The 21638-nt window shown below is 44.0% G+C and overlaps 1 protein-coding gene across 1 annotated transcript in view; it reads left to right on the top strand.

Moving 5' to 3' along the window:
- The window catches only part of WDFY2 (WD repeat and FYVE domain containing 2), a 169712-nt gene extending 148334 nt beyond the window's left edge, over positions 1-21378 (top strand). Inside the window, exons 8-12 of the mRNA XM_082602061.1 lie at positions 5828-5933; positions 9798-9899; positions 10752-10882; positions 13734-13842; positions 14878-21378. Coding sequence (XP_082458187.1) covers positions 5828-5933; positions 9798-9899; positions 10752-10882; positions 13734-13842; positions 14878-14907 — 478 coding nt within the window. The 3' untranslated portion in view covers positions 14908-21378. The remainder of the gene's footprint in view (positions 1-5827; positions 5934-9797; positions 9900-10751; positions 10883-13733; positions 13843-14877) is intronic.
- Positions 21379-21638: the final 260 nt, after the last annotated feature.

Genomic DNA, 21638 nt, shown 5'->3' with positions numbered 1-21638 from the left:
CAATGAATTTGTATTTTCACAGTTGACTTCTTCCATGTGAGGAACAGGACGTGGAAATTAGTTGCATCTTCACTGGATAAAATTCATTTGCAATAGTATCAGTTTTCTATACAGAGTTATAAAATAGCATAAAGATACTGAAGGTACAGCCCCCCATAGAGTTAGAAAACCCAGAAGAGTGTGCTAGACCATACCTGATATTCCATTGAAAAGATACCCAGTAATTTCTTTTTGCCCATTTCAAAGTTTTTTGATCTACCTGCGAGTTCTTCCCCCTCCTCTCCTGAAATCAGAATAATCTCAAAAATTATTCTTTTTTTTTTTTTTTGGTACGCGGGCCTCTCACTGCTGTGGCCTCTCCCATTGCGGAGCACAGGCTCCGGACGCGCAGGCTCAGCGGCCATGACTCACGGGCTCAGCCGCTCCGTGGCATGTGGGATCTTCCCGGACCGGGGCACGAACCCGTGTCCCCTGCATCTGCAGGCGGACTCTCAACCACTGCGCCACCAGGGAAGCCTCAAAAATTATTCTTGATCACAAAAAAAGGGCTGGTCTCATAAAGTTTGGCCTGATTGGTGCAATAGGAGTGTTAATTAACCTGTAGGCCATCTTGGTTTGCTTTGCAAATATGGAGCCATACAGTATTAAACAACTGTTAAGCCCACAAAATTTACAAAAGTTTTTATAAAGAATCTTGGATTGAGCTTTTCAGAACCTCTGTTATCTGCTATCCCAAGGCTAGGAAACTGAGCCCAAGAAAATCTCCACCATTTTTCACCTATAGTACTTATAGCCTTGGTTGAATTCCTCGAGGTTTTCAACATTTGCTAGCTTCCTGGCCTGGTAGCTTTCCTACCACCTGTAAGGCCAGGACCCTGCAAACCAGGTACCAGGCCAGTTTTCCTTTTGGGAGGGGGATGGTTATAGGCATTGGCTCCCTTAATTCTTAAAGGGGCTAGTCATATCTGATTCAATGAACACTATCCTCTAATATGATACTCTAGGTAAGGCCTTGTTTGCCCAATGATATACTATGGATAGATTCTAATTAAACCTGTGAAATAACTATATTGCTGTGAAAATCAAGGGGACTCAGTAACAGATTTTGAATTCTGGGGGATCTCTGAGAATTGGATATCATTCTTAAATGTTTGGATTTAGCTTATCAAAGCAGAATTTACTAAATTGTAAGTTAGAGATAGCATAAAAAGTAAGAGAAAAGGCAGCCTCATATATCCAAAAAATAGAACATTAAAGCAACATCAACAGTATTCCAGACAAGTAACCACAGTAAAATTTCCCTCTTCAGTTCATTCAGTCCTGTGTCATTAATTCTTGTTCTGCCGGTTTTTGGTTCAGCAGTCTGCATTTGTGAAGCCGTCTGCATGCAGACTAAAAAGAGTCCAGAACTCCAAGGAAATCCTGACTCCATCCCCTAGCACAGTTTACAGATTATCTAAGCAATGTCAGTTCAGTACCCTTTGCCTAAGAGTCTATTCGTTTAAATACCAGTATTTAAGAATACCTGGTATATAGAGTCCTTTCCCAGGAAACTCTGAGATTGACCTTTCTGGCCTGTAGCTTATAGTGGAGGCTTCAGGCAAGAATCAGAATAATACAAAGTTACCTGTAGATATTAGAGACTTAATGGTTAATTTTTACTGTTATAAATAATATCAGAATTGAGAAGAGTAAAATTCTCTATTGAGATACCCTACATAACTATTTCCTAAGAGATTTGATCAGTATTTTACCTGAAGGTAAAAACAGACAGTGAGAGCACTGATAAATCTCCAGGGTCTTCCCATGCAATATACAATTTCAGAAATATATTAATAATATTTTACCCGTACTGACTTAACCTAGGGAAAACTAAGCATCTCCTCTGATCTGACGGCTCTTCCTGTAACACAGTAAACAAATGCAATTAGTAACACAGCAATTATGTATAGCATCTTTATTTTTATAAGGCAAAGGGAACAGATCTTTATGATTTTTCTAGGACCCCTCTAGAAAATCTTAAAGATAGTTTTAGATAATCTAAAGATCATTTTTAGCATTTAAAAATATGCTAAAAAAAATTTTTTCCCCAAAATATAGGGTTCAGTGTGGGAAAGCAAAACCATTTTCAGAGGATACTTGATATCTTTAGATACTTGATTAAGATAGGAGCACAGGTGCCTAAGAAACAATACTTGGTTATCTATATAATCGAAGTAACAAGAAAACATTTGAAAATAAATGTAGAAAGTAACACAGTCTTAAAGAATTTAGGTCTTTTCACAAATGAGGGCCCTTGTCCTTTTTCTTTTCTTAAATAATCAAGAACTTTTCAAGTCAACATAAGCTCTGAAAATAATTTTCATGAGACACAGAATCTCTGCTAGCTAGGCAGATTCCATAGAAGGTAAAGAATATCCTTTTGCATTGTAGTCCAAGGCATTAATCAGTAAACTAAGGAAGCAAGCCATCAAAACCGAGGGAACTATGCCAAAATTTTAATGTATTTTATAGCTTTTTTTTAAAGACTCGAGTATTATAAACCAAAGCAAATAAAATTCATTTTCCATGTTTTATCTTTTATTTTTCTCTTTTATATTCTGGAACAAATTTATATTTTACTTTAGAATTGCCTTTTTCATTCATTTATGCTCTCTCGAAAGTATAAGATGGAGTTTTCCAGAGGCTACCTGAGTGACATTATAACAAATGCAGAAAGAGATGAGTATTTGGTTCTTGCCTATTAAGCCAGACATTAAGAAAGACTTGCACAAATATTAAACAATGCCATTTTGTCTTCAAAATATTTTGTTTTGGGAAATATAGTTATTTTCCCCAAAATATATGTTATTTATGTTAAAATGCAATGGATTCATCATTGCTATTTTCAGATGAATCAATAGTTTAAAAACTTCTCAGATTTGATTTGACTTCACTGCCGAGGGCCCAGGTTCGGTGTGTGGTCGGGGAACTAAGATCCCATGGGTCATGTGGTTCAGAAAAAAAAAAAAAAAAAAAAAAAAAACCACTACTCTTTTTTTTTTTTCTTCTCCCAAAACAAAAACACAGACACAGTCGTATTTCCTTTTCATTACTGCACCTGGCATAGTCTCAACCACCCATTTTAATTATAATAATTAACCAAAGTAACTAACTCATATTTCATAGAGAAGATTGGGAGGAGGGACGATGTGGATAATTGAGAACTTTCCATCGCATGCAGGCATTTTAGCACAGCTAGACTAGCACAGCTCATGAATCACATGACATCAATTTCTGCTGTGACATACATCACTTTTGCATCCCCTGAAAGTGGCAAAAAGAAACACATTCATTTGACATGACTCACCTCAGTTACAGCCTTTCTACAGCACACAAAAATAGGCAAACATATATAATCATATATGCTTATTATGCTTTGTAATTGAAGTTTCAGTTACTTAGAAATTAGGTAGGTATCCAATGACTCTCAATTAGCTCAACTTACTATTAGTCCATTGTAAGTTGCCTAAAGATCTTGGGAATGATCTTTAAGTTGATATGCAATAAAACATAATTGTTGTATATATAAAAAGTTTATCAGAATAATTAATTGAACACAAACTTATTTTTCAAAATCTTAAACATTATATAGACATAATATTAGCTTATTTGACTAGTTATCCTATATAAATTTAGGAGAAATCAACCCAAGTAAAACAAAATGTACATTTGCATTATATTTAACACTGGTTAATCCAGAAAAAGACATACCTGTGTTTTAAAACTCATCATGCTAGTCTTATTTGCCAAAGAGTTACCCTAATTTTGTGAACTTGGATCCTTAAAATATCACTGAGTTAGGGTATATTTTCTGTGGAATAATTTTTAAGTCTAGTAAATTTAAAGTTTTAGAGGTTCAGTTTCCTTATTTTCTGTGAAGTTCAGGAATATTTAATTTATATAAGTGCTTGCTTATCTTTATAAGCAAGTGCTTATAATATAAAAGATGCCATGATCTAATTTATTGGTACCCTCTGGAAACAGGAAAGCATTCCATACACAAGAGGTAAAGCCCCTTCTGAATTGCAGACACGGACGCACAGAGCTGAATGGCTTCAGTCCTACAACTGCAAGTGAAAAGTAAACACGAAAGCACACAAAAAATCACCAGGCGAGATTTCAGAGTTATTCTCCTTCCCAGTGGCCACAGAATTCGTAATGAATTTGAGCTCAAAATAGAAAAATATTCAAACAAAAACAACAAAGAAACCAGATCCCTTCTTCTCTTAGCCACAGGAGCATAGGTCTCTATCATCTTTTGTTGGTGATCAAACTGTCAGACCCTGAAACTGAATTCCCCACCAAGGGGGAGTAACTTGTCAGCCATGTATGAACTAGAAAGAAAAATAAAACACAAAATCAGTAAAGAGGGCATGAAAACTAGAGACACAGAGAATCAGTGAAACTCAAGTCTGTTGCTGTGTTGGATTCACCCTGGGAGCCTTGCTGATGCCTCACGTCTCGGGCAGCACAGGTTACCTGGCTCCGTCAGGTACACCCAGTGGGCATTTCGTGGGATGACCTTACAAATATAACATGAACAGATGGCACAGATTTTATTTAATTGATCATTTAAGGAACCAGTAAGATTATAACCAGTTCAACAGCTTTTTTCCTTAAGTGTTGGTAACTGACAAAGACTGCCTCTTCTGGGGGCCTTAGCATCTTACACGAGCATTTTTAAAATTTGAGCTATAGTTGATTTACAATGTTCTGTTGGTTTCAGGTGGACAGCAAAGTGATCCAGTTATATATATACCTATTCTTTTTCAGATTCTTTTCCATTATAGGTTATTACCAGATGTTGAATATAGTTCCCTGTGCTATACAGTAGGTCCTTGTTGTTTATTTTACATATAGTGGTGTGTATCTGTTAATCCCATACCCCTAATTTATCTCTCCCCCACTTACCCCTTTGGACATAAATCATAGGAATATTTTCTTAAATCAGTCTCCCAAAGCAAAAGAAATAAAAGCAAAAGTAAACAAGTAGACCTAATTAAACGTATAAGCTTTTGCACAGCAAAGGACACCATAAACAGAACGGAAGGACAACCTATGGAATGGGAGAAAATATTTGCAAATGATGCAGTCGACAAGGGCTTAATTTCCAAAATATACAAACACCTCATACATCTCAATATCGAAAAGACAAACAGCTCAATCAAAAAATGGCAGAAAAGGACTTCACTGGTGGCACAGTGGTTAAGGATCTGCCTGCCAATACAGGGGACACGGGTTCAAGCCCTGGTCTGGGGAGATCCCACATGCCGCGGAGCAACTAAGCCCGTGTGCCACAACTACTGAGCCTGCGTGCCACAACTACTGAAGCCTGTGTACCTAGAGCCCATGCTCCACAACAACAGAAGCCACTGCAATGAGAAGCCCGCACACCATAACGAAGAGTAGCCCCCGCTCACTGCAAGTAGAGAAAGTCCGCACACAGCAACGAAGACCGAACACAGCCAAAAATAAATAAATTTTTAAAAATATGGCAGAAGACCTAAATAGACATGCCTCCAGAGAAGACATACACATGGCCAACAGGCACATCAAAAGAGGCTCAACCTCGCTAATTATTAAACGAGCATTTTGACTTATTTTAAGTGTTGAAAATCTTGAGTACTCTCCCAATGTTAGCATGTTGACAATTCCATCCGGTTTCCAAGATGTGCTCTTGGGTGGGGCTCAGGGGTGAGCGTGCAGGTGACCAACTGCTGGGCTTCCTTCCCTCGGGGCTCTCTCTGCTCTTGGGAACTGTCACTAACTCTTGCTTCTTTCGCAGTGACAGAGTCCAGGCCCTGTCCTATGCACAGCACACGCGGCAGCTCATCTCCTGTGGTGGTGACGGTGGGATTGTCGTCTGGAACATGGACGTGGAGAGGCAGGAGGTAGGTGTCACAGCAGCCACCGGGCTGGGCTCTGCAGCTCCGACCCTGCTGAAAAAAGCTTCAGCCTCCCCTCCTACTCGCTTCTTCTTTCTTTTATGAGTAAACCATGAAATAAAACATGTTGTGTCAGAAAATTTAAAAATTCTAGTATGAAAGGAGCTTCCTTTTTCTTTTTTAACCCCTCATCAATCGGCACGTAACACTTAACGTAATGGCGATTTCATAAGAATTTCAGCTGAGACTAAGCTGGTTAGACTTTAAATCTGTTGAACTATTACAACAGCAGTCCAGGCGAGAAAGAGGAAGCAGCTATTTTCAGGTGAGTAGCCGTCTGCTCTAAAGTGCCCCACGAAAACAGAGCGTAGTACTTTATGTTATTGGGGGAAGTGGTGGCTAGTGTGTGAGAAATGGGATCTGATGAAGGGTCCTTACTTTGCTATTAATAGAAACATCAGAAATAATTTTTGTGTGTTTGCGAGTCATATTCTAAGCAGTTCTCCAGTTATAAATATATACGTTGTCATTCTTGGCATATATTTAAGTTTTATCGTAACATTCTTTTTTCAGTGAATTTTCTTTTTCATCTTTGAGCATCTTAACAACTGATTTGCTTACTGAATGTCCCCTTTGACAGGTACTTTGAAGTTAACCATGTTCTCATTTCCCTAGAATTATGCTGGGTAAACTTTCCCTTTGACAGTGTGTATTCTTCTAATTTATTTCCTTGCAGGATGCGAGAATTAGAAAAGCAACACTTGAAACATTAGACAAAAGCCATTTCCCAACTTCTTTCCATACCCTCACCCCAATCTCATTTCAAGGGAGTAGTTGCTATTACCCATAATGCAGTGCCTTTCCAATACCAGTAATTAAATGCTTAAGGAGATTGAAGCTTGATTTGCTCAAACCATAAATCCACAGGAGTTCTATTAGTAACTAATTAAAATGATCCTTACCGTCAGGAAGTAGGGAATTGGGGACTTTACGCCCCCCGTGGGCGTAAAGGCAGGGATGTTGGCACAGTGTGTACCAGCCGTGGTAGCCAGGCCCCCATGTGACTCGTTATTCTGCATGGTGGCCTGCTTTGGGTGACAGACAGTCACACCTGGTGTGTCCTGGCTTCTTCCCAGGCCTGACTGACCAGACTTGGGAAGGGGAACCGCTGGGCTCTTTTCCCTCTGTGCACACAGCCTCCCTCCCGATAGACAGGGGCCCAAAGAAGGATAACGATGCGGTGTTCCAGAGACGGAACCAGGTGGTTGGTGGGCAGTCCTCTGAGCCATCTTGCTTCAGTTATGCCTTTTGACATGAAAATATATGGGCGCTCAGTACTTGTTGACTATCTTGAATCTTCTTGAGCGATTTAAAGCTCTAAATGAGCAGTGGTGGTTCCATCCACTTTTTGCACATGTCCCATTTTGCAAACATACATCCCCTGAGGTGTATCTGTGGAGCTGCTTCCTAGGCATGGCAAGTGCCATGCAGCGCTCAGCTCAGGAGGCCTGAGGTGTAAGGAAACTGTCCCTGCCCTGAAGGGCAGGTGGCCTTTCTGGAAGAAAAGACATGGGGGAGAAAAATTCAGAGAACTATTCAATGGTAGAAATCATTCAGTAACAGCTGGTGTGAGTTAGAGCATCCGGGTGGAGGACTGTCATCATCGGCTGATATTCTCAGCGAAGAGTTTGTGGCAGGAGAGAGTGCTAAGAGTTTGACGGGCCTGAGTGCACTCTGACCAGAACAAGAAGCACCAAGAGCAAAGAGCGGGCAAGGTGGTTGCACACAGAGGCAGAGAGGAGGGGATGGCAGCCGAGGGGTGGGCCGGCGGGGGGAGACCTCAGGTTGCTGAACACAGATCAGGCAGACATCCCATAGGTTGTACGTGTGTTTGTACAGTTAATGAAACGCCATTTCTCACAATTTTATTATTTTTTTAAGTATATATAATACAGGTTCTTTGTAGAAAAGTTAGACTGAGTACTCGTTAACAAAGAGAATGTCAGTTATTCACGATAGCACCACCCAGAAATACGGCCCTTCACATGTTGGCAAACATCCCTCCTTACATTTTTCTCTGCAGGTACATGTCAGATTTTTTTTTTGGACAAAAAAATGGAATCGTACTACACATGCTGATTTTTCCCCCCTTTTCAGATCCCTACTGTCAGTTCCCTCCTCATAGACACCCACTTATGTATTTCATATGTGTCCTAAACCAGCACGCTTCCTTGTAAAAGGTGTAGCGGGGTGTGTGTTTGTGTGTGTGTGTGTGTGTGTGTGTATACACGTTTTTTGTAAATCTTCCTGATTTTCCTGCATCATAAGTGTACTGAAAAATCACAACATAGATAAGTCTTTTAGGGGTAAAATGTTGTCTTCAGCTAAAAAACTTTGGATTATTTTATTAAATCTGTCTTTAAACGAATTAAGGCATGAAAATTACCAAGTAAGTGAAAGGCTTACTTCTTTTCTTCAGTTTTAATAAAATAAATAGACTAAGAATTAGAGCTCTTAAAATGTCCCCTTTTTACTCTTTTTTTTTTTTTTTCTGTGAAAATATGTAGCTTTAGGTTCATTTCTGCTTAAAGGTAGGGGAATAGGCTAAGTCCCTGAGTCTGCTCTATAACAGCTCTTCCTCAGAAAAGGGTTACATCAACAAAGTCCTTCCTGAGCCTTTACTGTGCTGCTGTCCGTTGTGAAGCCCGTAGAGGGGAGGCCGTTGTTTACCATATTTCTCAAGCTTGTTTGATCTCAGGCCTCTTTTACAGTAAATGTCCTGTCAGTCAAATTGGCGTGCCCTGGAATTCACTTTTGGGAAACCCTGGGGTTGGGTGTATTTTCCCCAATTCCTTGGGTTAGGTGATACATGGAAAGAGACCAGTCTCTCTGCCAGAGGATGAATTTACAGAGTAGAGCATGGAACTCTAGAAGCAAATGTCGCATCACCCTATGCAGAATCTATAAAGATTTGATAAAGAATAGCTTTAAGCTTAACACATCCTTTAAACCTGTTTGACATAGTTCAGAGTACTCGCCATGGGGCTGGGGTATAGTGAACAAAGCCAGGATATTTATTACATGACCCATGAGGCAAGGAGCGGAGCCTTACACCCTGCCGGGCCCTGCCAAGACAGAGGACCAGCAGCTTCCCTGAGAACCCGCCTCTGTGGTCAGGTTCTGTCCCTCCAAAGCGGGTAGCTGCGTGCATGTGTAATAGGCAGGTGTATGTAATTGTACACAATCAGAGCAAATATAATTGCATATGGTCGGGAAGTATGAGATAACGTCCTAAATCCTCAGCATAGCTGCCTGTGGTGTGGCCCCTGCATCCCCACCAGCCTCAGCCCTTCATACCCTGCCCACTCCCCCCTCCCCCCTTACCCCCACTTTTCCCTCCCCTGCTCCCCCCTTACACACACCCATGCGCTCCAGCCATCCTGCCCCTCTCTCAGCCCACTGTGCCTGGTCTGCCATGCATCCCCAGGTCTCAGCTTGTTATCATTTGTCAGAGACAAAGCCCTGAACCCCAGCCCAGATCATCCCACTCTCACAGCACTCTGTGCTTCTCCTTCTCAGGCCTTTGATCCTTACACTGATTCAGATAATAACTATTATTAATAAGATGTTCATATTAAGTCTTCCCTGATAAATTACAAGCTCCACGATGGTAGAGATTCTTTTTCTTCACCACTACATCCCCAGGACCTGACGCATCCTAGGCGTTTAGGAAATATTTTCAAAATGATTGAGAAATCACACCTCTGTTTCTTAGAAACACATCTTGATTATGTAAGTTTCGGCAGTGACATTGGTTCCACTGTCTTGGCTGCTTCTCACTGTGACCTGTTGTGTGCTTTACTTGACAAGACCCCTGAATGGCTGGACAGTGATTCCTGCCAAAAGTGCGATCAGCCTTTCTTCTGGAACTTCAAGCAAATGTGGGACAGCAAGAAAATTGGCCTGAGACAGGTGGGTGATATGGATGCTTCCTCAAAATGTAATCGTGTAGAAATAACTTTACCTTGTGATCTTGGAGGAAGTAGCGCCCCTGGGCGAGAGCTGCGGTGGGGGTAAATTATTGCCCTGGAGTCACTTTGTGACCGCACGCTAGTTTATTCCCTTTCTCTCCTGTAGCTCATTCCTGCTGCGTTCGGTTTCCGTAGTCACTTGCTGCCAGTAGTTAAGGGATATGATTTTAGAATTCTAGTGGCATCTAGTGAAATGTACCTTAAAATTAGAGGGGCCGTGCTTAGCTTATATTGGTACCAAACCATGTAATTATATAAGTGCTGTTTATTTCTTCTTAATTTCACTTTCCTTCCTTCCATCTTAGTTTTAGTTATTTATATCTACTTATAATACAGCATTTTCCATCTGATTCCACGGTTGGGTTTGGTCTGCCCCAAGGAAATCAGATGCCAGTCGCCTAGCTTGAGCCAAAGTGTAGACAGTGGGTTGAGTCAGGTTTCGCCCCAGTTCTTGTTCACCCAGCAGCGAAACCTCTGGAGGTGGCACTTCTGGACACCCAGCTTTAAGATAACCCGACCGCTGGGTGGGTCCTCTAGTTCATACGGTGATAATTGGAAAGGACTGAGACTGGGGAAGGGGGAGGGGTCTGGGGCCGTGGCACGATCACGTGTGCTTCCCAAACAGTCCTCATCCTGAATAAACAGTCCAAAAAGAGGAGCACCCGGCGTGTTCCTTCAGTTTCCCGGGACACTCTGGTCTAGCATCCTCACCTGGATGCTATGGGTCACACCTGAGCCTGCCCGGCCAGGCCGAGGCGCGCAGCCGCAGGAAGCACGTTTTCTCTCCCTCCAGCACCACTGCCGCAAGTGCGGGAAGGCCGTCTGCGGCAAGTGCAGCTCCAAGCGCTCCTCCATCCCTCTGATGGGCTTCGAGTTTGAAGTGAGGGTGTGTGACAGCTGCCACGAGGCCATCACCGATGAGGAGTAAGTCCCAGCGGTCCGCAGAACTGTCGAGGTTAAGGAGGGAGCGGGATCTAAGAGCTTCGCCCAGCGCCGCAGCCATGACTGATAGAGCCGTAGTCCTGCTGGTTTCTAATACAGAGCGCGGCAGGTGGGCAGAGCTCTCCTTTCCACCGAGAGAGCATGTTCTCTTGTGGGCAGGAGGAGGGAGCGCACGCTGAGAGATCACCTCTGTGCTCTCGTCAATCCCGGGCGGGGGGGGGGTGCCTTGAAATGTTCTTGTAGCAAGCTGTCTGTCTGCTCATTTTCTTGAGAATTGCCCAGCAGTGCAGGAGCCCTGGGTTTACTTTCTAGCCCAAGCCGGTATCATTATAGAACCAAATCAGCCCACAGGCTCCAGAGCTTTTGTTTTCCAGGAAGAGTTAAGCCACTTCTCCTAAGAGGCCAGTAACACCAGTTGCCCAGCTGCTGAGTCTTGCTGGTCGGTCTCGCCCAATAACCCAGGACCTGAGGTTACTGTGCCGCTGTGCTTTGTTGGGGGGTGGCAGGGAGGGTGGGACAGATCCGTGTTGTCTTTTTATTTTTTTTGAATTAATTTATTTTTTGGGGGGGTACACGGGCCTCTCACTGCTGCGGCCTCTCCCGTTGCGGAGCACAGGCTCCGGACGCGCAGGCTCAGCGGCCGTGGCTCACGGGCCCAGCCGCCCCGCGGCATGTGGGATCTTCCTGGACCAGGGCACGAACCCGTGTCCCCTGCACTGGCAGGCGGACTCTCAACCACTGCGCCACCAGGGAAGCCCGTCTTTTTATTTTTTTAACCTATGTTCCTTTTGTTTGTTTGGTTTTTTTGGCCACACCGCACGACATGCGGGATCTTAGTTCCTCCACCAGGGATTGCACCCGTGCCCCCTGTCACGGAAGCTCGGAGTCCTAACCACTGGAGCGCCAGGGAATTCCTCCCATGTCGTCTTTTTCATGTCAGCTGTTGTAAAACAGATGTAAACAGAATGTTCTTCACCAAGTTTCCCTTTTAGTGAATTACAGCAGGATCTCATAGGGAACTTATTGCCCAATTCTCCCACCTCCACCCACCCCCACACCTGTAGGGAGTAAAATCATTTTACGTACTAGATGGGTGTCTTAAAAGCTGCATGTAAATAGAAACATATTTAAAATGCATCAGAGGAGGTCAGCATTTAAAGGAAATTCTTGGCAAATTAACAAAACAAAGCATTCTCTTACAGATAACCCTAATGTTAATGTATGTGCTTTTTTCATTCTTATTTAGTCATAGCAAATATTAAGTAAGGTGCCCTTGCATAAGTAAGCGTTTATGTTCACTGGTTATGTTCTGCTCATCATATGTGGTGAAATTAATGAGTTCTCATTAAATTAGAGGGCTGCAAGAGACGGGATCCTCTAGTTTAATTCTTCGTTAAAGACACAGACCCAGAGAGTCTCAGTGACCACAAATTAAACCTAATTCTTTAATTCTAAATATTTTTAAGTGATCAGTTTTAGGATACTGAAGATCTGTTCTCCAGATTGAGCAATTAACAGCCATCTTCAGGGAGCCCATTGCCGAGGAGGCGCAACGTGAAACATGATTAGAAAACTGCAGTCTCCTGCTCCACGTCCCTGTCCCCTTTCCCACATCACTGTTTCTTCTGCTTTCTTCTCCGTGGGAGCATTTGCATTGCCTCTAGAGTACCTAGGCAGTTGACCAGCCTTCTTACTAAAAAAATACACAGATAAAAAAAATAAAAAGCAAATAACAGTGTTTGTTTATATATTGTTTTACTTGTCAAAGCATCAGAATGCCACAGAAAAACCAGGTCTGCAGTTATACCAGGGAAAAAAGGAGAAAGAATGAAGAGCCCTTAGATGAGAATGACAGTCTTGGGCATTTTAACAAGTGTGCTTTTTTTTTTTTTTTTTTAAATGCAATAGACAAAGGTAGACTATTTTACCAGCAAGTCCTTCTGAGATCAAACTTAGCAAAAGCACTGTGAGTCATTTTAAAGATTTGTTTACAGCACAGGTAGAGAGCCTCACAGACTCAATCAGAGCAACAAAATCTCCAAAAGGACGTTTAGAATCTTCATCATCTTTTGACCATTTTGGAGAGTATAAGAATCCTTTTACCCTTTTTTAAAAAATCATAACATGTCACCAGGGAATAAAAGTAGCTTTTTTCTTTTTAAAAAATTTTTTAAATTTTTTATTTTTTGCGGTACGCGGGCCTCTCCCTGTTGTGGCCTCTCCTGCCGCGGAGCACAGGCCCCGGACGCGCAGGCTCAGCGGCCATGGCTCACGGGCCCAGCCGCTCTGCGGCATGTGGGATCCTCCCGGACCGGGGCACGAACCCGTGTCCCCTGCATCGGCAGGCGGACTCTCAACCACTGCGCCACCAGGGAAGCCCCATTTTTTAAAATTAATTTATTTATTTTTGGCTGCATTGAGTCTTCGTTGCTGTGTGTGGGCTTTCTCTAGTTGCGGTGAGCAGGCTTCTTATTGCTGTGGCTTATCTTGTTGTGGAGCACAGGCTTTAGGTGCACAGGCTTCAGTAGTTGTGGTGCACGGGCTCAGTAGTTGTGGCTCGCGGGCTCTAGAGCACAGGCTCAGTAGTTGTGGCTCACGGGCTTAGTTGCTCTGCAGCATGTGGGATCTTCCCGGATCAGGGCTCGAACCCGTGTCCCCTGTGTTGGCAGGAGGATTCTTAAGCACTGCGCCACCAGGGAAGTCCCAGGAGCATTTCTAACAGTGAAGTCACTTTAGCCATTTGGCTAAAAATTCGAGCTTACTGTCACTCTAGATCTTCTTCCTTTATATACTACTGCCTTTTACTCTTGGAAACTTTCTTTGCTCCCTCCAGACGTGCACCCACGGCGACCTTCCATGACAGTAAACATAACATCGTGCATGTGCATTTTGATGCCACCAGAGGATGGTTACTGACTTCGGGAACTGACAAGGTTATTAAGGTAGGTGCTGTCTTGTCTTAGGAGCTTTCCATCTTTGGCCCTGTGTAAATATACAGGAGCCCCAAGACCACATGAGGTCTGCTCCAAAGCTTACCCTTGGCAATGAGCATTTTTGAGGACCTGCTACATGCCGTGAACAGTCACTGGCTGTACACACCAAAATAAGACATGGCTCATGCCTGAAAGGAACGTCTAGTGCACTGGGGACATACTCTTAAAAAGACAGTTAATAATAGGTCCCATGTTTAGCAGCCAAGAGAGTAAAATGGACAAAAATTACTGGACGAGTTCTGGAGACAGAGGTGGCGCTGCTGGAGATGGCTTCAGGAGGGGGTTTGAGCTGAGCACTGAATGAGCCAACACGTAATAAACAAGATCTTTTCCCAGTGAGATCAATTAATCCGGGAGCAGTCCTCCAGGGCCTGAGGACTGCGCTAGGCCACATGGATCTTGTGACACAGCAGAGGCACAGGACTGAAGGGGCCACACCTGTGTCATTCTCTGAGGCACCCAGAGGCTCAGGTTTGCCTCGTTCACTGAGCCCTACTTCCTGGGCCCGTTCTGGTCCCTTCTTGGAGGCCGCAGCCAGATGGGGCGGTTGGAATGACCCCCTTTGGAAGCCACCAGACCTCTGTGACTTCGAGCACGTTTAAAGTAAATTCTGGGAGCCTCGGTCTCTTATTTTTGAAAATGAGACATCTCGTAGAACTGTTTGGAAGATGAGATAAGATATAGAAAGGACACAGCACATCTTGACCCATTTGTTGCCTCATATGTTACTTCCCTTCCCCCTTGAATGAATCTAATCTGCCTTTATTCTCCATCAGCCGGATTAAAATTTCCAGCTGCCATTGTCCTGTTTTTGAGGGTTACGTTGAACTTTTTGATGGACAAATACTGTTTTATAGACTTATAAATGATGTTCGTGTAGGACTTAGTTCCTTGTTAAAAAATACACTTGAATTCAGTTATAAGGACTGTGGATGCTCAACACAGTTGAATGGTAGTTCATCAGAGATCTTCTTCTTTTTACAGTTGTGGGATATGACCCCGGTTGTGTCTTGATGCCTCTTCCAGGCACCAGGTAGTATTTACTCAAGAAACGGTTGTTCTAACCTAAATCATGACTGGAGCTGTAAAGCAGATGCGTGAGTGGTGGGAGAGAAGCTGAAGAGCTGAGCTGAGCTTGCATGTGACCCGCACACACGGCGGTGAGCGGTCGGTGAGCTCTTGCGAGGGAACTCTTGCAACTTGTTCATACGATGTAAAAGAGGATATTTTTTTTAACAAGTGGTTTATACAGTCTGGCTGTGCTACCTTGTTTTGAGTATACTGCAGACTCAGTGTGGGGTGTTTTCAGTTTTATATTTCTCACCACTTTGTTTTAGTTGTTGCTTTGTGTGTCAGAGAAATGAGGCGTGTATAACTGTTCAGGGTATTTTCGGTAGTTATAAAGTAGTTTCCGTGTTTCCTTCACTTGGACACATATCTCGTGGTCGGCATCTTTTTCTTCTCTGTGTATCCACCCTCAGCTTCATCTGCTGTTCCCCAGTGTGTACGTATTCACGGTTTATTTGTAGTGTTTCTGCTTTCGTAGAAATTCCCTCCCATTGAGAGACCTGGAAAACCATTCGTGTGGATTTCCAAGCTGACTCTTGAATCACCTGAAGAGTGATCTGTTTGTGATATCTAGGTCATACATGTTCTCATGGAGTGGAAATGACCTTGTGTTTCTGCCTCAGTTTTTCTCTGTCTTTCCCACATTAAAAACAAATGTTGTGAGAAAGCCACTCCCAGCCACAAAGTAGATTATCATAACTCAGACCTTCAACCCTCAGTGCCTGGATCATTTCTAATTCAGCTGGAACTTTCTGAGCCTTTTAGGTTTTAGTTTTATTGACACAGCTCTCCGTCGCTCTTCATATTAAAAACAAAACAACAAAACCCTGTGTCCTTCAAGAATAGTGTCTTTAAAATGTGTTGTTCTATGTGATGTCACCTCTGAACCTGAACATGTTCCTTGCTGCGAGGTTGTATCCTGCTTTATTCCTCACCGTCTGTATTTTCTTCTTTCAAAACGAGATATTTAAAGATTTTTATCTTCATGTATTTTATCAGAACACTTTGCACACTTTCATACTAAAATTGTGTGACCTGAGACATAAAAGGTACTGAATCCTACAGTTCATGCTGTGTTCCAGTTGGGAATGTTAAAAAAAAAAAAAAAAAAAAGAAGAGGGGCAGGGGGAGGCTTTAGGAAATGAATCTAAACTCTAATTTTAAGGGAATCCAGTCAAACTTGATAAATTGAGATATTCTTGTGTGTAGTGACTCAACTTGGGATATTGAAGTTCTTTTTTAAAATCTTATTTTCGTTTGTAAAACTAGAATTGAAATTAGCAGCAGGCATGAGCTGTGTGCTCGCCCCGTTCGAAGCACTTTACACAAGTACCACCTCGTTCAGTCCTCACCTGTCAGGAGCGCTGGGGGATCCCCGGGTCCTTGGGGTTCATCAGGTTAAACAAAGCCTCGCAGTTCAACAGGCCAATTACTTGCCCTTCCCTGTCCGAGCCCTAACCCCACAGGATCTTGTCCTCTTTTGATCTGACAATTTGGGGGGGGGTAGTAGTTGAAGTCCTCCCTATTTTTTTTTCCTCTTTTCCTGAAAGTAATTTTTCCCCCTCGTGATCATTAATTTTCTTTCTAACTGGAAGAAGGCCTCCCAGCCGTACTTGGATTATCCCTCCCCCAACACTGACCAAGCGTGTTTCCGGGGGACGGGCTTCCTCGAGATGATTCTGCTGCTGCAGCTTTGGGAAGCAGGACAGTGGGTGTGCCCCATGCAGCCATGGTACGTGACAGCCATGACCTGGGACATCAGGGCAGACGGGCCCATGTGACCGTACTGTAAGGTTGTGTACACACACACACACACACACACACACAGAGCAATTACCACTTATCACTTACCTGCCGCTTCCGCACAATCCTCGCTTGCCCTCAGTCAAAGCCGTTATAACTAACCTGAGTCTCTTCTGCATGACTGCTCTGTGAGAGAGCTTTAAAAAGGGAATTTAAAATAATTATCTATTCTGTAGTTTACTCCTAGAACCTGGAGCCACTTAAACTAAGTTGTACGTAATAAAGGACTGTGTGTTGGAAATGAGTTGTAGGGAAGAATCGCTGTGTTTTCCCTTCCTGAACTCTGGAGCCCGGCCTGTGTACAGAGAGGCAGGCACGGCGGTAGGGAGACGGTGGATCGGGCGTGCAGCACACCCGACGTGGATCTGAGTTGGGTCTCGATGAGCTCAGACCCCACTGGGAAAGCTGATTGTCTCCTTTGGACCACGTGTGACACCGTGGTCCCTCTGGTCTGTGACCCTGCACTTCAGTCCAGCCATCTCCCTCCCTCCCAGCCTGTCTGTACCCCAGCCCACAGGGCCACTCAGAGGTTGAAACCACTGGACACCTCGTTGGTGACGAGAGTTGCGGTCAGTAACCACAGATATGTCAAGGTATCCATTGCCCTGCCTTTTCCTTTCTCCTCATCTGTGTAGGTGCTTGAACTTGGTGAGAAGCGCTTAGCACGCCAACTGTGTGTGTTTATAATACTGTGAATTCTTGAGTATTATCTCCACCATTTTTGTAACTTGTAGATATGTGTTGGTGTCGGGGTGCCTTCCAAGCATTTTTATGGAATAGAGGCTTCATTCATTAGGAGTGGAAGCTGGTGCCAGCACTTGGCTTTTCTCCTGTCTGGGTTAACTCTCATAGTTCTTGTTTTACCCCACTGGAATTGCACTTTATATATATTTTTTGCTCTGTTACTTCAACATACAGAAGCTCTGGCAAGTAATGCCTAACAGGATTATGCTGGGAAAGTGGCAAACCCGCACATACCATGCACGTGGCTGTCCTTTATTGGGTAGGATAGAACCAATCACATGCTCTCAGTTTCTCCAAAGAAATGATGTTACTGGAACCTTTAACTGCCTGGGTTGTCTCCACAGTAGCACAAGTGGTTTTAGATTAAGTACTTGGAGTCATGTGTCTTTTTATCTGGGGTCAATCAACCATGATGTATTTCTTACTGGATTGTTTGAATTATTCAAAGAATCATAAAATCACAAAACTGGAAGGGATCTTCAGACATCTAGAATGTTCCAAGCACAAAACACTATAGTCACACCAGGCAGTTAGAGATCGCTGAGGTATCAACAAGGGAAACCCGAAAGAACAATTTTCGAGGAACAGTTGTTTTAGAACATTAACTGGTAATGGCGTGGGGGGAGCAACGACTTCCAGCCTCGAGGCAGGGAGCTCTCGGGAACCGGGTCTGTTCCTCTCATTGTAGGCACAGCCTTTGGCCCCAGCCCCGTGGTTCCAAGCGGATGGGTATGTGCAGTGAGGTGGTTCCTGCAGGTCTCCATCAGCATAAACTCCTTCCTACACTCTTCCCCACAGACCACCCCAGCTGCAAAGTTTAAGTGGAAATCCAGGGGCACTGAAAGCGCACCTCACCCTCTGTGTGTGGGCTGGCCCTGAGCCAGTCTCTTCACTGACCTTCTTATGGAACATTGCCTTTCTTTTCCTGTTTTAAGATTCATTTTTTCAAAAGCAGAATTTATTTTTTCTTAACATTAATTAGTTTTTAACGCCTGAATTTTGCCTTTTAAGTAAAGGACTAGATCTAAACTATGTTATCAAAGTTACTGGACATAACTATCCATTAAATGACATTCCTTTGGTTTGGGCTTTTCATAGTAGTTTAATTGTATGTAAGTGACCTTGTCCACTAAGATTTATGTTTTAAAGTGAAGGAAAGCATTTTGCCAAAAACATTCTTTTTTTCCTCTCCTTTAAAACAAAGTTATGTTTTTCTGGATGTGCAAGTGCCTATCTAGCGACATTGGGAAACAGAGATTAAATCCATCTTGAGCACTGAGGGATCTGGATGACCCTCGAGACTCCAGTTCTCGCCCAGTCCAACCCTTTGTTGAGTGTCCACCACACTCCAGGCTTTGAACCAGGCCCGGGGTCATGAGGTCCATTCTGTGGCCTAGATGGATCATTTCAGTGCCAGGTGGTAAATCCAGTGACAGAGGGCTGTGGGGTCCTGTCCCAGGAGCTGTGCAGGTGCTCCTACCTGCATGGGTGGAGCCAGGGGACCTTGCAGAGGAAAGGGCTTCTGAGCTGAGAGTTAAAGGATGAGTTGTTGTGAGCCCAGGCTGTGGGAGCAGCATAAACAAAGGCCCAGGACCTGCATCAGCCTGGTGCTCGGGGCCCACAGGAGGTTTGGAGCTGCCAGAGAACATCAAGTGCACAGCTGCAGTCCTGGAGCCTGAGCTCGTCACCGTGAGACGCAGATGCTCGTGGCCACAGAGAGAGGCAGCACGCGGTTCGCCATGCGCCTCTTCCCAGAGAGTCAAGTTTCCCTGCAGCTGAAGCTGGTATCAAAGTTTCTTTTTCTTTGCAAATACCTGGAGTTATTATCCTAAAATGACCCCTGGTAACTAATTTTTGAACTTTGTTGGGGGCACAGCCCCTCACTGGAGGCTGTGAGGTGGGGCTGGAGACCACTGCTTGCACAGACTTGGCCTGGACGAGCTTACGGCATACTGATTCTGCTATAACCCAGGGGCCCAGGCTCAGGACCTCCCCTTTGAAAAAGGACGGGCCTTGACCTGTGGAGGAGGTTGTTCTGGACAGCAGCGGCACTGCACCCACACGGCCTTCCCGTGAGCAAGCAGGCCACTGCTGCCCTCATTTCCCTCTGGCCTCGAATCGTTCTTGCAAGTAATGGTCATTTCAGTACAATGTGGTAAATGTGGTAAATCCTCATCGCAGTGGCACTCGCCGAGCGGAAGGCAATGTTTTTCTCAATTCGGCGACAGTAAAAGGGCTCAGGCAGCCACCGCCCTGGAGACCCGACTCTACCGAGCAGGGGCATCCCGGCGTCCCCACAGGGGCACCCCCACCGCGGGCCTTGGTACTTCCTAGTACTGATACCTGTATTCCATCCACTTGCCTTTATCCTTCAGTGCCCAAGTATCATATGTCCGTAACTTAATTCAGGAACATCCATGTTTTTAGTTTGTAATTTTGCCTTTAAACATTATCCTTTCCACCAAGAAGCCTGTTTAGGCCAAACACAAGAAAGCAGGGTGTAAAATCAGATCTGTCCAACACTGGAATGGGATTCCTCTTCTGTGTTTCTTTTGCCAGGGAATTTTTGAACAGACAGTACGTAGCCCCTTGTCTATTTATAGTGGAATAGATGTGGAAAGGAGATTAAAAGCCTTGAGTAGAAGTTGAATTCAATGATTGTTCTTAAGATCCCTTCCAATTTGTGATCCTATGATTCCATGACTGTTATTACTAGACTGACCTAACCATTACCAGTGACCCGCCTGCACGTGGCTGACTTCACTCAGGTAAATGGGAGCATATCCCACTGCCTTTGTCTTGCGTCACATCAAGTAAACTGCTTCCTGTATTTTCCCATCTAGAGCCCAGGAGGTTTGAAAAAGATGGTGAAGGTGCAAGTCAATCATATAGTACCATCTCATTAAAAACAAATACCTCAAAATGTTCACCTTCGTGAGTGTACAAAAGTGTATCTGATTTTCTTGGGAGAGAAAGGGAATTGCAGGTCGGCTTAAAGGTTAGATTTAGAATGTGACTTTGATATTTAGGATCCTTTCTCCTTTTTATCCCCCTTGGTTCTCTGGGAAGCATGAGAGGGTAAACTGTAACACAAAAAGGAGAAATGGTTTGAAAAAAGTATTTCACTTATACACACTTTTTCTTTCATTTAAATGGATGGCTGCCTTATGTTAGTAGCATATGAAGTATGGACCAAAATACTTGTGTCGCTGGTAACCACTGTATACTTACATATTTGTGTTTTATGCCATCTGCTTTTTTTTTTCAAACGTACTGTCATTTTGCGGAAGAAAATCTTTATATGAAAAGTCCAAAAACTGTTACTAACTGGACATCCGGGAAGGTGCTAGCCCCACATTCGTGCCTGCCTGCCATTGTCTCCACAACAGGGGACACGGACACTTCCACCCTGCACGCCCGCCAGTCTACAGCCACGTCGGAACCTGGCTGCAGCGGGTGTGTTGCTTTATGGATGTCTTTTTCTTTCTTTTTGAAATGAGATTCTCCAAGGGGTCAGGCTGAAAATGTAATAAGCCCAAAGCTGGAAGAGATTTCTCAAATGTGGTTCTAGCCGAACCCTGCTGGCATTGCCACGCCCTCTGCCACTAGATTCCCCCAACCAGACCAAGCAGTCTTGACATTGACTTCCTGAATGTGATTAGGTGGGAATGAGCAGGGATTTCCCACGGTGTTAAATGTCTGTGTCCAGTTCTCCATTCAAATGCTGCTGAATGTCGTGAACGTTTCTGAACTCTGCTCACTTTCCCACTGTGCTTCCCGCTAACCGAAATGAATGTGTAGCCATGACCAAGGTCAAAGACTCAGTGCAAGCTACCGCCACGGTTTAAAATAAATGTCTGTGGAAACCTTTCTGCACCTGTGGTCCTGTCCTTGTTGTCGAGCTGTGCCACGGGACACACACGCACTCCAGCAGCCCTGCGTTGGCGTTCACCATGGCTGGCCGAGCAGACCTTTTTATTTTCTTTATCTTTCACACAAGGCTGCTTTACCTGTGGCTGATAAACTTTCCAAATGAAGGAGAGAGGACTCAGGGAAAATACAGCCAGGAAAAGCCTTCGTAAAAACTCATGAGGCCCATTTTACAGATAAGAAGTGGGAAGAAGTCGATG

Source organism: Mesoplodon mirus (genome assembly GCF_964341445.2).
Source record: "Mesoplodon mirus genome assembly, chromosome: 17".
Classification (NCBI taxonomy): Eukaryota; Metazoa; Chordata; class Mammalia; order Artiodactyla; family Ziphiidae; genus Mesoplodon; species Mesoplodon mirus.
Note: the sequence above shows the minus strand (reverse complement) of the source record. Positions and strands in the feature narration are given on the sequence as shown.